We start from the raw sequence: 13561 nt of genomic DNA, 5'->3' as shown, positions 1-13561 counted from the left end.
GTTTCCTTGAGCTACGTGGAAAAAATACAACTATTTTTATGGAGGATGAGTTTTAGTTAGCCTCTGTAGGCCAGTGGAGAGCAGGGCTGTCAACGTGACACAAGTCCTGCTGAGATTCTTTCTCTGAGCAGAGTGTAACAAATTGTGTCTGATGTAAGCTGAGAGCAGAACCGAACCTGAATATTAGTGGCAACCTGACTATGTGTGTCTGCATATATATATATATATATATATATATATATATATATATATATATATATATATATATATATATATATATATATATATATATATATATATATTCCCCACTGATGAGTTGTTGAGTTTATGTGTTTTTATTACCTAGCTGTGACATACAGGAAGGGAGCTATGCTCATGCTGTCCTGTCTTCATATTTACTAGTATCCAGATTTTCTTTCAGTCATGAATACTCTTTGCATAGACCACTTCCCTTCATCACTCTGAACACTACAATTAAGCCTTTTCTCTCCCTTCTCATTTCTAATGGTAGGAGCTTCAGCCTAGAAAATTTCTATTCATAAGATAGATCTCTTAAGTTAGATATTAATTGGGTTGCTGCTCCCTGTATTCTTTCTAATTTCCTCACACATTTTCTCATGAGGTGAGCATAATACCACTGCATATTCAAGTCTAGGACATATCACTGTAACTGTTAGTCTCCTCATCTTTTTATCCAAATAAGTAAATGATACATTCTTGCAAAGCTTGCAAGTTGTCCTGGTTATTTAATTTACATGTTTCTCTGGTAAACTCTTGTCTGAAAACATCACTCCCAGGTCCTTTTCCTCTGCAACTTTGCTGATAATTAATCTCAGTCCCCATCTTGTAATCATACAGGGTCTGGTCTACACTTGTATAGTCTTGTCTCTATATTTACATTTCTCCAGGTTTTTTTTCTTTGTGTCTTCTCCAGCTTTCTATATTTGTCATGGGTAATGTGTGAGTGTGTGGTAGTGATTTAGGAATGTATGCATGTACACTATGCCACTAAATAGGATTGTAATATTTGCATAGATAGTTTAAACTTTATAAGTGTTTACTTTTAACCATTTGCTTGGTAATGAAGAAAGTAATTTGGATTCTGACAAGAGATGGTCATCATGATTAAAAATGAATTATTGTAAATCAGGGTAACATGGCTTAATGTCATTACATGAATGATAGTTAAAAAAAAAAAAAAATAAAAAAAAAAATATATATATATATATATATATATATATATATATATATATATATATATATATATATATATATATATATATATATATATATATATGCAGGTTGCCCCACAAGGAAAGTCACATATTCTCCTATACGAAAGATCAAGTCATTCAAGTTGGAAATATTCCCTGGTCAAGTGGTTTTAATGCCACAGTTTAAAAGTTACAGAACATTTTAATGTGAATGTGCTAAGAAATGATGAGTGGAAGGTGGGGAGGAGAGGGCAGCAATGATGGGCATTGGCATCATAGTGTTACTTGATTAAACATCAAGATTTTCATAAATAAAGATGTAACTGAATTCAAGAACACAGTGCATCACTGTAGCAAATATTTAAAATATAACAAATGACATATGGCAACAGCAATCAGCTGGATGTTGCAGGATGGTGTGTGTGCAGTCACTTGCCACTGATGTGCATTCATATACAAATGTCCCGTAACTTCCAAGCATTGGCCTTAAAAACATTTGACCATAGAATATTTCTGACTTAGAATGACTTTGCCTTTCATTTCTAAAAATATATGATTTTCCTCCTGGGATAGCCTATATATATATATATATATATATATATATATATATATATATATATATATATATATATATATATATATATATATATATATATATATATATATATATATATATATTCTGCAACATGAGTTTTATTTTGTTAGTGATATCAGTTTATGGATGGAAGGAGCAATGAAAGCTTTAAACCTTTTGGAATGTCTGTGCACTTGGTAGGATAAACTAGCATTTAGCTGCCACACCTGTTGCCAAGGGAGAATAAAACTCCCAGCTCATACCACATACCAGGTGCAGGTGGCAGGCAGAGGGCAATGCAGCAGATACCATCTTGTTACATTCTGCCACTCAACTCTTCCTGCTTACCCTTACAATAAATTTAGGAAAGGCTTTATTGTAAGTGTCCTATCACTGTAAATCAGCATTTGGTAAAGCTACACACTCAATAAGAGCTTTAGATAACCTATAATTGATGTGCTCCATCACTGTAGTTAGTATTTTAAAATGTCAGTGTCTGATGCAGGTTAGGAGGGTTAATGCAATTTGATCAACTCCGCATTACTTAGTAAGGATGAGGCAGGGTGAGGGGAGGTACTGTACAAGGGGAATGTAGGTAAGAATGGAGACAGTAACAGTAGTTAGGAGGATGACATAAATGAAATGAAGAGAGAGAGAGAGAGAGAGAGAGAGAGAGAGAGAGAGAGAGAGAGAGAGAGAGAGAGAGAGAGAGAGAGAGAGAGAGAGAGAGAGAGAGAGAGAGAGAGAGAGAGAGAGAGAGAGAGAGAGAGAGATGGGTGGGGGGTTTGGGGGGAGGTTGTGGGGGAGGTTAGCAAATCAACAAATTGAGTCACCGCTAACCTGAGATGCCTGGGATGGGGGGACATCCAAGCTCATCAGATCTGTCAATGCAATCTAAGTTTCCATCACACCTTTTGTCCAAACCAACACATTCCCCAGAAGTGCATGCGAACTGGTTGCTGTCTGGACACTGGCCAGGGGCTGTCAGGGGTGAATGGCTTATAAACAGGAGGCAGAAACAGGAGCAAGAAATAATTGAGGAGTGAAGAAGCAGAGGAAGGGAGGCAACACATGGTGCTCAAAAAAGGGGGAAAAAAAATATGCAAGCATAATATTGGCTTCAAAGAAAAGCAATGGTATAAAAACACCCCACTGAAATAAGCAAGAACATCAACATAAGAAAAACTGAAAATACAGAAAGAGGAAGATACATTCATGTGCTGTGATGACACATTAAAATCAAAGTCTTGATGTATGGAATTACATACACTGAATGAAAAATTTCATATTAATACATTTTCTTTAAGGTTATATAGAACTAACTCTAATTTTTTGCATCTCAATTACAGTTATTACATATAATGTTGGGGCAAGTGAAGCTAATATTCATCATTCTGCCTCAAGTGAAGCTAATATTCATCATTCTGCCTCAAGTGAAGCTAATATTCATCATTCTGCCTCAAGTGAAGCTAATATTCATCATTCCGACTCAAGTGAAGCTAATATTCATCATTCTGCCTCTGAGCAAAAGCAACAAAAAGTAAAGTGACACAGTGATGAATGATTTGTGTAACTTCCCTATAAGTGACATCCAGATATCTGCTGGAATTAAACTTAAAAAGAAAAAGATTACAAAAAATGAAAAGTCATTTTAGTTATGGATATTTAACTGTTTGGTGCTTAATACATTTCACTTACAGGCCTGTGAGGAAAACAGTCTCATAAAAATCACAAGCATACTGATGCTTTTTTTCTATGAAAACTGACAGAAAATAATTATAAGTACTTTTGAATATTCTTTATGTTGAAGTTTAGATGGAGGGCTCTTCTTGGTTTTTCTCAAACTTTCAGAAACTACTGGAACTTTCCTGAATAACGGACAAAAATTTTATGCGCACTGCATTCTTCAACACAAACATGTATAGTTGTATAATGGGAATATATTTAAAGAGATAGTGGACTGACAGTGGGAAGAAAGGGTGATGGTAATGATGGAAAACAGGACAAACAAAAACATGTAAATAACTACTGTACTGTCAATATAATGGAGGGCAGCAAGGGCATGCCTCCCAGTCACTGCAGTACTAACAAATCTTACCAAAGCATAAAAGCATGCTGGAACAAACTACTATGTACTGGTACTCCAACTCTACTCTTGCCACTTGCTCCAAACACATAATACTCTAGAAATACAAACTTAGTCACAACCTCATGGAGAGATTGTGGGGGAGGAAATAAGACATGCTTTGGGGAACTCAGATGTTCAACAACACATCACCATGCAGGCAATAAAAAAATTAATTAATTAATAAATAAAAAAAAAGCCAGTTACAGAGAACTACATTCAGCACATAATCAACATGGTATCCTGTAAAAAAAATAAAATAAATAAATAAAAAAAAAAGGCAATTTACCATTAGTTAATTTAAGTAGAAAATAAAAAAATATAATGGATCTAAACTATTGAGGGAAAAAAATAAATAAATAAATAAACAACAAAAGTACATCCTTAATTATCCACTGTAACATGACAAAACACAATGCAAAGGACAAAAGGCAAGAGAAGAAAGATGTGGATACATACTACACACTCGCTCCTCTTCATCTGATCCATCTGAGCAATCTGGGATCCCATCACACTTGTATGCACGTGCGATGCACTGGCCATTCCGACACTCAAACTGATCACTGTTGCACAATTCTGGTCTCGGTGTGGATGGTGGACGGACAGCTGGCAGGACAACCCCACAAAAAGGCTAAGCATCACACACACACACACACTGATACATAAAAGGCACATAATAAAAGTTAATATTGGAAACAAGCCCTCAGTTTGTACTTGTAGCATAAGCAATAAGACTTTTTGTGTTACAAGAACTATTTTTATTTGCTACTTCCAATATCACCTCATTGAAAGAGGAAAGAGACACTTCCATAGAAAATACTGTGCTGAGAAAACTATGGACATTACTATCTTACTGACAATGGAAATATCACAAGCAAAACTTTAAACTGAGGACTTGATTTTAGACAATCAATGGAGTGTAAGCATGTGCACGCACGTGCGCGCACACACACACACACACACACACACACACACACACTGCTGCTAGGTGACCAAGAGATGACTGTAGGTGAATGACACACACAAAAACAATAGAAACATACATACACACACACACACACACATACACACACACACACACACACACACAGTAATCTGAATACTGGAAATTAATATAAGCACTTACCTTTTAATAAAGAAATTATGTTTGACTTTCAAATAAAACAAAAATGTCCCCAACAACAGCATTCTATGTTGGTAATGTCAATTGTCTTGCTTTCTAAAATGATCATGCCTTTTTTTTACAAGCCATCATGAGATTTAAGCAGACTATTTTTCATCTCTCCAAATTTGCTTTCTAAGCCAATTTAATGTGTCAGTTTGGTTTACAGTTATGCCATATGCCATCCACCACCTCTAGTTACTTCACTCTACTACCTGACGATACATTTGTTTTGTTAACAGTCAATTATGTAAGTACAAAAGCTTATCTGTTGTTACATGCGCACACACACAAACACACACACACATACACACACACACACACACACACACACACGTGTGTGTGTGTGTGTGTGTGTGTGTGTGTGTGTGTGTGTGTGTGTGTGTGTGTGTGTGTGTGTGTGTGTGTGTGTGCGCACATTTAGTCTTCCAAAAAGAAAGAAAAAACAGAATATAATGAAATTTTCACAGAGCAAGTGAATTATTCCAGGAAGCATAACTTAATTAAGGGTAAAGTATCTTCTGTTCTTTTCTTTAGGCAATTTCAGCATGTGATGGAAGAAAAATGGAGAGGGATAATATGGGTGACATATGATATGCACAACAGTGAAAATTGAGTCTGCAAAAAGGAACACTACTACTATTTTATGACTTTTTTTCTGTTGCAAAATTATATTCCAGCTGACTTTCACTAATATGGCCTAGGACAGAGATTCACCTAATGCTCCAGTGTTTTAAAATACAAAACAACACAATAAATATAATCACTAAGATATAGATAATGGGCAAATTATTAATCAATTAGAAGTGTCTTACGTGGTGTGCAATCAACACTCTCATCAGAATTGTCTAAGCAGTCCTGTCGACCATCACAATGATAGCTTCGATGGATGCACTGGCCATCTAAACACTGCCATTCATCCCTGCCACAAAGTGCTGGTATTGTGGAGCAAGGCAGAGAGAGAGAGAGAGAGAGAGAGAGAGAGAGAGAGAGAGAGAGAGAGAGAGAGAGAGAGAGAGAGAGAGAGAGAGAATGTTAGTTACATACTAAAATAGTAAATGGAATGGTACACTTCACTGCACCAATTTCCTTTTTTACATTACATAATCTACATTAAAAGTTACTAGAAACAGGCATCTATTAATGTTCAGTTTTCTAGCATTTACCACATTCTTTTCCTGCAAATCATGCAATACCATACACTTCCATAACCCCTATGTGAAGACAGTCATCCTCAAAATCTTTGTTATGGATTTGCAAGAAACAAAGTGAAGCACTACATAAAATGCTTCCTACTTTTGATTAGTATACATATAATTGCCTATATATATATATATATATATATATATATATATATATATATATATATATATATATATATATATATATATATATATATATATATATATATATATATATATATATATATATATATATATATATATATATATTTATATATGGTAGAACAACAATTAAACATAAGGAACACTCCAATAAAACTCGTTTTTAATACTTCCACACTAGATTGAAGTGTTAACCTTGTGGGAAAACCTTCCTTGTTCCTAAGTGCTGCAAACAACACAGAGCAGCTGTTTATTACATGATGTTCTACTATACATACAAGCTACAAAGCCACCAGACTTGACAGAAGCCTAAATGCACTTCATTATTGCAAAATAACTACAACTTTTCGGTTTTGCAGAGCATCGTATACTATTTTTCTAAGCATGCAAGAGATCTCTAATCAAGAAATTTGCCTTTCTGACATTCTATTTAGTTTTCTTTTCTTATTCTTCAGTGATGCTATTGAGAAGTTACTTCTTCCATCTTTTTTACAGAGTTCATAACATATGGCCACAACTTGCTTTGTGTTTGTATTAGACACTAGTTGAAGTTTTGAATTTAATTGTTTATTAACAATCTACAATCACTGGATGTGCTTAATTACAAATTAGAATACTGTCACTGTCTTCCCTGCACATAAATATTTTAATTTGTAATTAAGCACTGGATGTGCTTAATTACAAATTAGAAAACTGTCACTGTCTTCCCTGCACATAAATATAATAAAGTAATTAAAAATGGTGGAGTGAGAGGACTGGTAATCCCTTTCTATATTTTTTTTCAAACATTGATGCAAGAATCAACACCTTTCCTGAGGGACATCAGCTTGCTATATAGATATGCAGAAATTAAGTTATGAAAATATATGTTATATTGGTACATACCAAATATGTTTATTGTGATTGTTGATGTATTTCCAATACTTAATGCTTTTCACATGTCTTTAATAATTTAAAATATTTGTTTTTATATCTGCAACCTGTAGAAGACAGTCATCTTATATCAGTGAGCAGTTAGTCAATAGTAGTACAGTGAAAGTTCGGTTACCAAACACCTCCCCTTTTGAACAAATTGTTTTTTGAACAAAATTTTGAACTCGTAATTGCTTTGGTTGCTCTACCATAATTCGGTTCTTGAACAAAGTTATTTGATTTCAGATATTAAAATATAGAGCAAAAGCTGCAGTTTATTACTAATCTATAGTTTCTATAAATATCTCCTTCATTTTTATATATCTAGAGGAAAGACACAGAGTGTAAGACAATAATTCAATCTTTGAAATAAGGTAAATGTGATCCCATTGAAGAACCTCGACATCAACAAATAGTTTTTGGCACTCAGAAGTAATCTTGAAGGTGACTCTCTCAATGACCCCCAATGCCATCATTACTGTACAACTGCATTTTCCTAGTAGATTTTTCCAGCAACAAGATGTCTAAGTGTTATGATCACCTTTATTTTGGTGGTAAGTGGGTTGCTCCTTTCTGTGTCACTCTGTAAAGCTTCCCTCATTAGATCGGTGACAAAGAGAATACCTGCATGGTCTAAACATTATCTTCACATGAGTTCTGTGTCACTAAGTTTATTCATTCAATACATCCTTTCTAGATAAATAACATCTTAGCTAGAGCTGTTGTGAAGCATCCATCTTGGCAGTGGGAGCATGTTATAAGAAGTTAACACAGGGTGGACAGGTGTCTGGGAATGGATTAATCCATTTTACATTGATTCCTATGGGAAAATTAGTTTCAGTTTTTTAACATTTCAGATTTTGAACGGCATTCAAGAGTGAATTAAGTTCAAGAACTGAGGTTCCACTGTATTTACTCACTGTCAACTAGTGGTGCCTGGTGCATGAATCTGTGCTAGCTCCTACACTTCTCACATGAAGTTAAGAATAGGAGAAAATTTTGGATGTTGGAACTCTAACATGAAATTGGTATCATATGAAAGGTTGTCTGGTTGGCCTGTGGCATGTAGCATAGGTGTCAGAGATTTGCTTATGAGTGATAGCACTGTAATTCACTGGCTAAATCAAAACTTTTGATGCATGCTTCACACTAGGTTCTTAAGAGCTTTTAGGACCTTCATTGGCTGGGAGAACACCCATAGAAAATTTATGGAAACACTTTGCTGATATGCTAAAATGTTCTAATATTTGATGCACATATTGTATGCTTAGTGTGTGTAAAAAAAAGTTATGTATTTATTTTTATTTGATATGTATAGCAGCATTAGTTAGTTTTCTCTAACCTCTAAGGATACAACATATGTGAAGGAATAAGCATACTGCCCTAAACTACTATGAGCATATTAAATGACTACAGCAAGGAATTACCATACTACAAAAGGCAATACAAACCATTATCAATTACTACGTTGAATTCAATTGTGTGCACACTACATATATATAACAGGTACACCCATGCATGTTTTCTGTATATTACAAATACTTTTTTTAGTTCTTTGAAGTGAAAAAATATTATACAAGACTGAGAAGACTGGAAGCTACTCAGATGAAGCTACATAGGAGACTATTTCAGATGAGTGTGGGAAAAGGCAAGAAGACTATACAGTAATGAGTTGTATAAGAATAAAGAAATACTAGAGAGAGAGAGAGAGAGAGAGAGAGAGAGAGAGAGAGAGAGAGAGAGAGAGAGAGAGAGAGAGAGAGAGAGAGAGAGAGAGAGAGAGAGAGAGAGAGAGAGAGAGAGAGAGAGAGAAGCATGTGACAACACACACAATAAAACTTACGACAGTTGAGCTCGTCTGAGGCGTCACTGCAGTCTGGGCGGCCATCACACACCTTTGAGCCAGCAATGCATGTGCCATCCCTCTCACACAGGTGATCCTCAGGCCTGCATGCTGAAAGGGAAGCACATAATGTTATGATAAACTGTGTATTTCTGTCTTAATGTATCTCTTTTATGTGGTAATTTACGCAAAGAAGGGGAAGTGCATAATGTTATAATAAATTGTGTATTTCTGTCTAAAAAGCTTATGACAACTTGAGAATATATTGCAATTCTAGTCAGTAAGAAAATTAGGATCAGTAACAGTGCACATCCTAATTTTCATTACCTTTTACTTTCAATCTTGGTTCTATATAAATGAGATACATACCCTACTTTCATATTTCCAGCTGATAAAAAAAAAAAAAAAAAAGAATCACAAATGCTCTACCAAAAAAAACAATATGCACAACAATAATAACAGTAACAGTCACAGTAACAACAACAGCAATAGCAAACAACAGCACCAACAACAACAACAATAATAATAATAATAATAATAATAATAATAATAATAATAATAATAATAAAATAATAATAATAATAATGATAATATTTCTACAACAATCACCTACCACATATACTAATTACCCACACACAGCAATGTTGCATAAAATTCCTTACAGCAAAATAATGGAAATTGGATTGCTCACAGAAAATGTGTAGCTTAGGAACTAAAAAGGCTTTGCCTAAAAACATGCCAGCAAACCAGACTACAGTAGTTCTTATAGTTTCTTTTTTCTGATAAATCTTCATAAAGTCAGTTTTTTTTCTTTACTTGATCATTTTCATATAAATGCATTGCTTCTTAACCATTCTGCATTAATTGGTGTTGGTTTATCTCCTGATTTTATCTCATTACCACAAAAATTTGAGGTCAGGAGACAGAAAGAGCTAACATAAGTGATACAGATGTTATGAATTGGCTAGTTTGGTTGTTCAGTGAGTGCTGAGAATAAAGTAAGGCACCTGAAGAGTGATGTGAAGTATGCAATATGTACCTGTGTCTGCAATGGGGGTGATGGGAACACTGCCTGGCATGACAACTATGATACGGAAAGCTTTTATACTGTACTTTTCATGTCATTACATTCAGTGCCGAAAAAAAGATATATAAATGTACTGTTATAATCATTATTTATGCTTACAACTGTCAATGTGGTATATGTAAGTAATGAGCTGAAACATCAATTTATTGATCTTGTATAATCATCCAGTTTTAGTGTTTGTCAGTCATATCATTAGTCCATTAGCCACATCAGCGCTCTTGAACAAGGTTCTGTTATATTAACTTCACCCAAGATTTAATTGGTACTATGAACCTTGCTATGTATCTTCATGATCCACATGGAATCACAGAAGCATGACAGTAAAAGAGAACAAAAATGAAGCAGCCAAGGTACAACAATAACAAGAACAGAAATATTTTGAATCTCCTGAGATACCTCAACTTCAAGGCATCCAGGAGTTGGGTAATCATGATTGGGTACACCAAGTAGCATATGATCACATCCCACAAAACCACCAGCAACAGCAATTTTGAAAGTCTGACTGATGACTCACGGCATCCTTCTTCATCCGACTGATCGAAGGGGCACTCGACTTGACCATTGCACCGATACTGCTGATCAATCTGTTGGCCACTCTTGCAGTTGAAAAGTGGAGGACCTGTTTTGTGTATACTGAGGTTTGCTAGATGGCTCCTGATAGACTGACATACTTACAAAGCTACAAAATAAACCCTATTCCGATCCTTGTCACTTGAAGATGCCGGTGCACTTCATTATTGCACACTATTTCTTTCACTCTCTTACTTTCCTTTATTCTTTTGTGCATTTCATTCTGATACTCTGTCCTCCCATCCTCCCAATTTCACTATGACCCCAGGATCTGACAAAAATCAACTACAAAAGGGGAATACACTTACGACAGCTTCGCTCATCCTCTCCTTGGCTACATTCACTGATGGTGTTGCATTTCTGCCATTGTTCAAGGCACTTGCCGTCATCACAGCGGAATTGATCAGGGCGGCAAGCTGGGACAAAGGCATCAAAGGGCATTATTTTTCTTTTTTCTTTTTTTAACAACTGCCAGTGTAATTATCATGGAAGAGAAGTAAAGAGAAAAGGAAATGGTAGTTAGAGGGATCAGAAAAAAATAAAGGAGGAAATATAACAGGGAAAAAAAAGACAGGGAACAGAGGAAAGGGAGAGATACCACAGAGAAGGAAAAAACACAAGTATAAGAGCAAGAAAAGACTGAAAGCAGGAAAACATGTTACACCAAAATATTATATAAACCCATAAAGTTAGAAAAAAAAGAAAAAAAAAACAGGCTGCTGTGATCCTCCCTTGAGCCATTTCCTCTAAGAAATCAAGGAATAACTAAAGACATTCAATATGGCAAGAAAATTGAAATCTAACAATAAATAATTAATACTGACATTCATAATGCTAACTAAATTTGTCACAATTATGACACTGCAACAGAAAAAAAAAATTGAAAGAAATATATATATATATATATATATATATATATATATATATATATATATATATATATATATATATATATATATATATATATATATATATATATACACACACAACTTGTGAAAACATGAAGAAAATAGTGCAATGGAAAGTTGATCTAAAAGATAATAAAATTTTGGAAGATAGAATAATAATACTACATAATAATGCTACATAAATCACAAAAATTCATTCATGGAATAAAACACATAGCTTGTTAAGACAATGGAAAAAAAAAAAAAAATAATAATAATAATAAAATTAGAATAAGGATTTAACAAAAAGTAGCTCTTATGTATAGCCTGACACATAATGTTGCCTCTATGGACTTGGCAATATACACCTAGCCTACACATGTAGTGTCAACCATCACTATAATTTCACCAGCCATTTTCTCAGCTTAGCTATTGGTGCCAAATACTTTTACTGTTTGTTTCCTTCCCAACCAACAGAACAACTGACAAAGCAGACACTGACCATAACTGCTCCACACCCAATGAGAGCTCCCTTTCCTCATGCAAGGATGACTCAGCCCCTCTTGCATAATGAGCCCACACACACCAGATTGCCTATAGCATGTGTGGGCGATAACTAACCCATCTCTTGCATGATGAGCCCACACACACCAGACTGCCTATAGCATGTGTGGGACATAACTAACCCATCTCTTGCATGATGAGCCCACACACACCAGACTGCCTATAGCATGTGTGGGACATAACTAACCCATCTCTTGCATGATGAGCCCACACACACCAGACTGCCTATAGCATGTGTGGGACATAACTAACCCATCTCTTGCATGATGACCCCACACACACCAGACTGCCTATAGCATGTGTGGGCCATAACTAACCCATCTCTTGCATGATGAGCCCACACACACCAGACTGCCTATAGCATGTGTGGGCCATAACTAACCCATCTCTTGCATGATGAGCCCACACACACCAGATTGCCTACAGTATGTGTAGGCCATGACTAAACCCTCTTTTGCATGATAAGCCCACACACATCAGATTGCATACAGTATGTGTGGACCTGAATGGCTAACAGGTAAACAAAGTCACAGTGCCAAAAATGGTTGCAGAGAACTAGATAAGTAAATTTTCCATATGGCAGGCAACTCAGAACAAACATCTGTATGTATAAGACTTGCATTCCGCTACCGTAACCAAGACCCAGTCTGTATTGCAGAACAGCTCTATATAGGGGAAGATTAGCTACTGACTACAATCTGTACCACACAGTGGATTTTTCTCAAGTAATGAAGCACAACTGCTGCCAAGCCTCAAACTGATCCACCTTGCCAACAAACATTTCTCGACATGATCATTTTCCCATATTACCTCCAATCACAGGATCAAGTCAGGTGTCGGGAAGTCTACCATGATGTGCCAGGAGTAAACCTGCTCTGCTGTCAGAACCTGATGCAGAGATGATCAGGTATGCTACACAACTGCTCCTTACACAGTGTTATTCATTGAGGAGCATTCTTCTCTCCCATACAGGCCAAGAGGCTGATGTGGGAAGGAATGTTTGCAAACATGAATGTCTGTATGTAAATGCCTTGTCTCAACTACTTCCCTTTGAGGAACACATCAGTCTGGTACAGGATATATTTCCTACATTATTTCCAGTTATCATATATTCTTTTCAGTGTTGAAAAATTAAAGAAAAGATCAACAATTGTCAGGGCTCACATGAACTACTCATGAAATAATACAGTAAATTCTCATGTTTGTGGGAATTTTGGAGTTGGCACCAAAATGTGTATGCATGTAGCCTGTGTGTGTGTGTGTGTGTGTGTGTGTGTGTG

General features: G+C 35.5%; 1 protein-coding gene across 1 annotated transcript in view; it reads right to left on the bottom strand.

Moving 5' to 3' along the window:
• The window catches only part of LOC135109126 (basement membrane-specific heparan sulfate proteoglycan core protein-like), a 359280-nt gene that overhangs the window by 195717 nt on the left and 150002 nt on the right, over positions 1–13561 (bottom strand). The window contains 6 exon segments of the mRNA XM_064020215.1: positions 2629–2769; positions 4373–4519; positions 5891–6010; positions 9174–9284; positions 10775–10879; positions 11139–11246. Of these exon segments, the coding sequence (XP_063876285.1) occupies positions 2629–2769; positions 4373–4519; positions 5891–6010; positions 9174–9284; positions 10775–10879; positions 11139–11246 (732 nt within the window).

The sequence above is a fragment of the Scylla paramamosain genome, chromosome 18 (assembly GCF_035594125.1).
Source record: "Scylla paramamosain isolate STU-SP2022 chromosome 18, ASM3559412v1, whole genome shotgun sequence".
NCBI classification, from domain to species: domain Eukaryota; kingdom Metazoa; phylum Arthropoda; class Malacostraca; order Decapoda; family Portunidae; genus Scylla; species Scylla paramamosain.
Note: the sequence above shows the minus strand (reverse complement) of the source record. Positions and strands in the feature narration are given on the sequence as shown.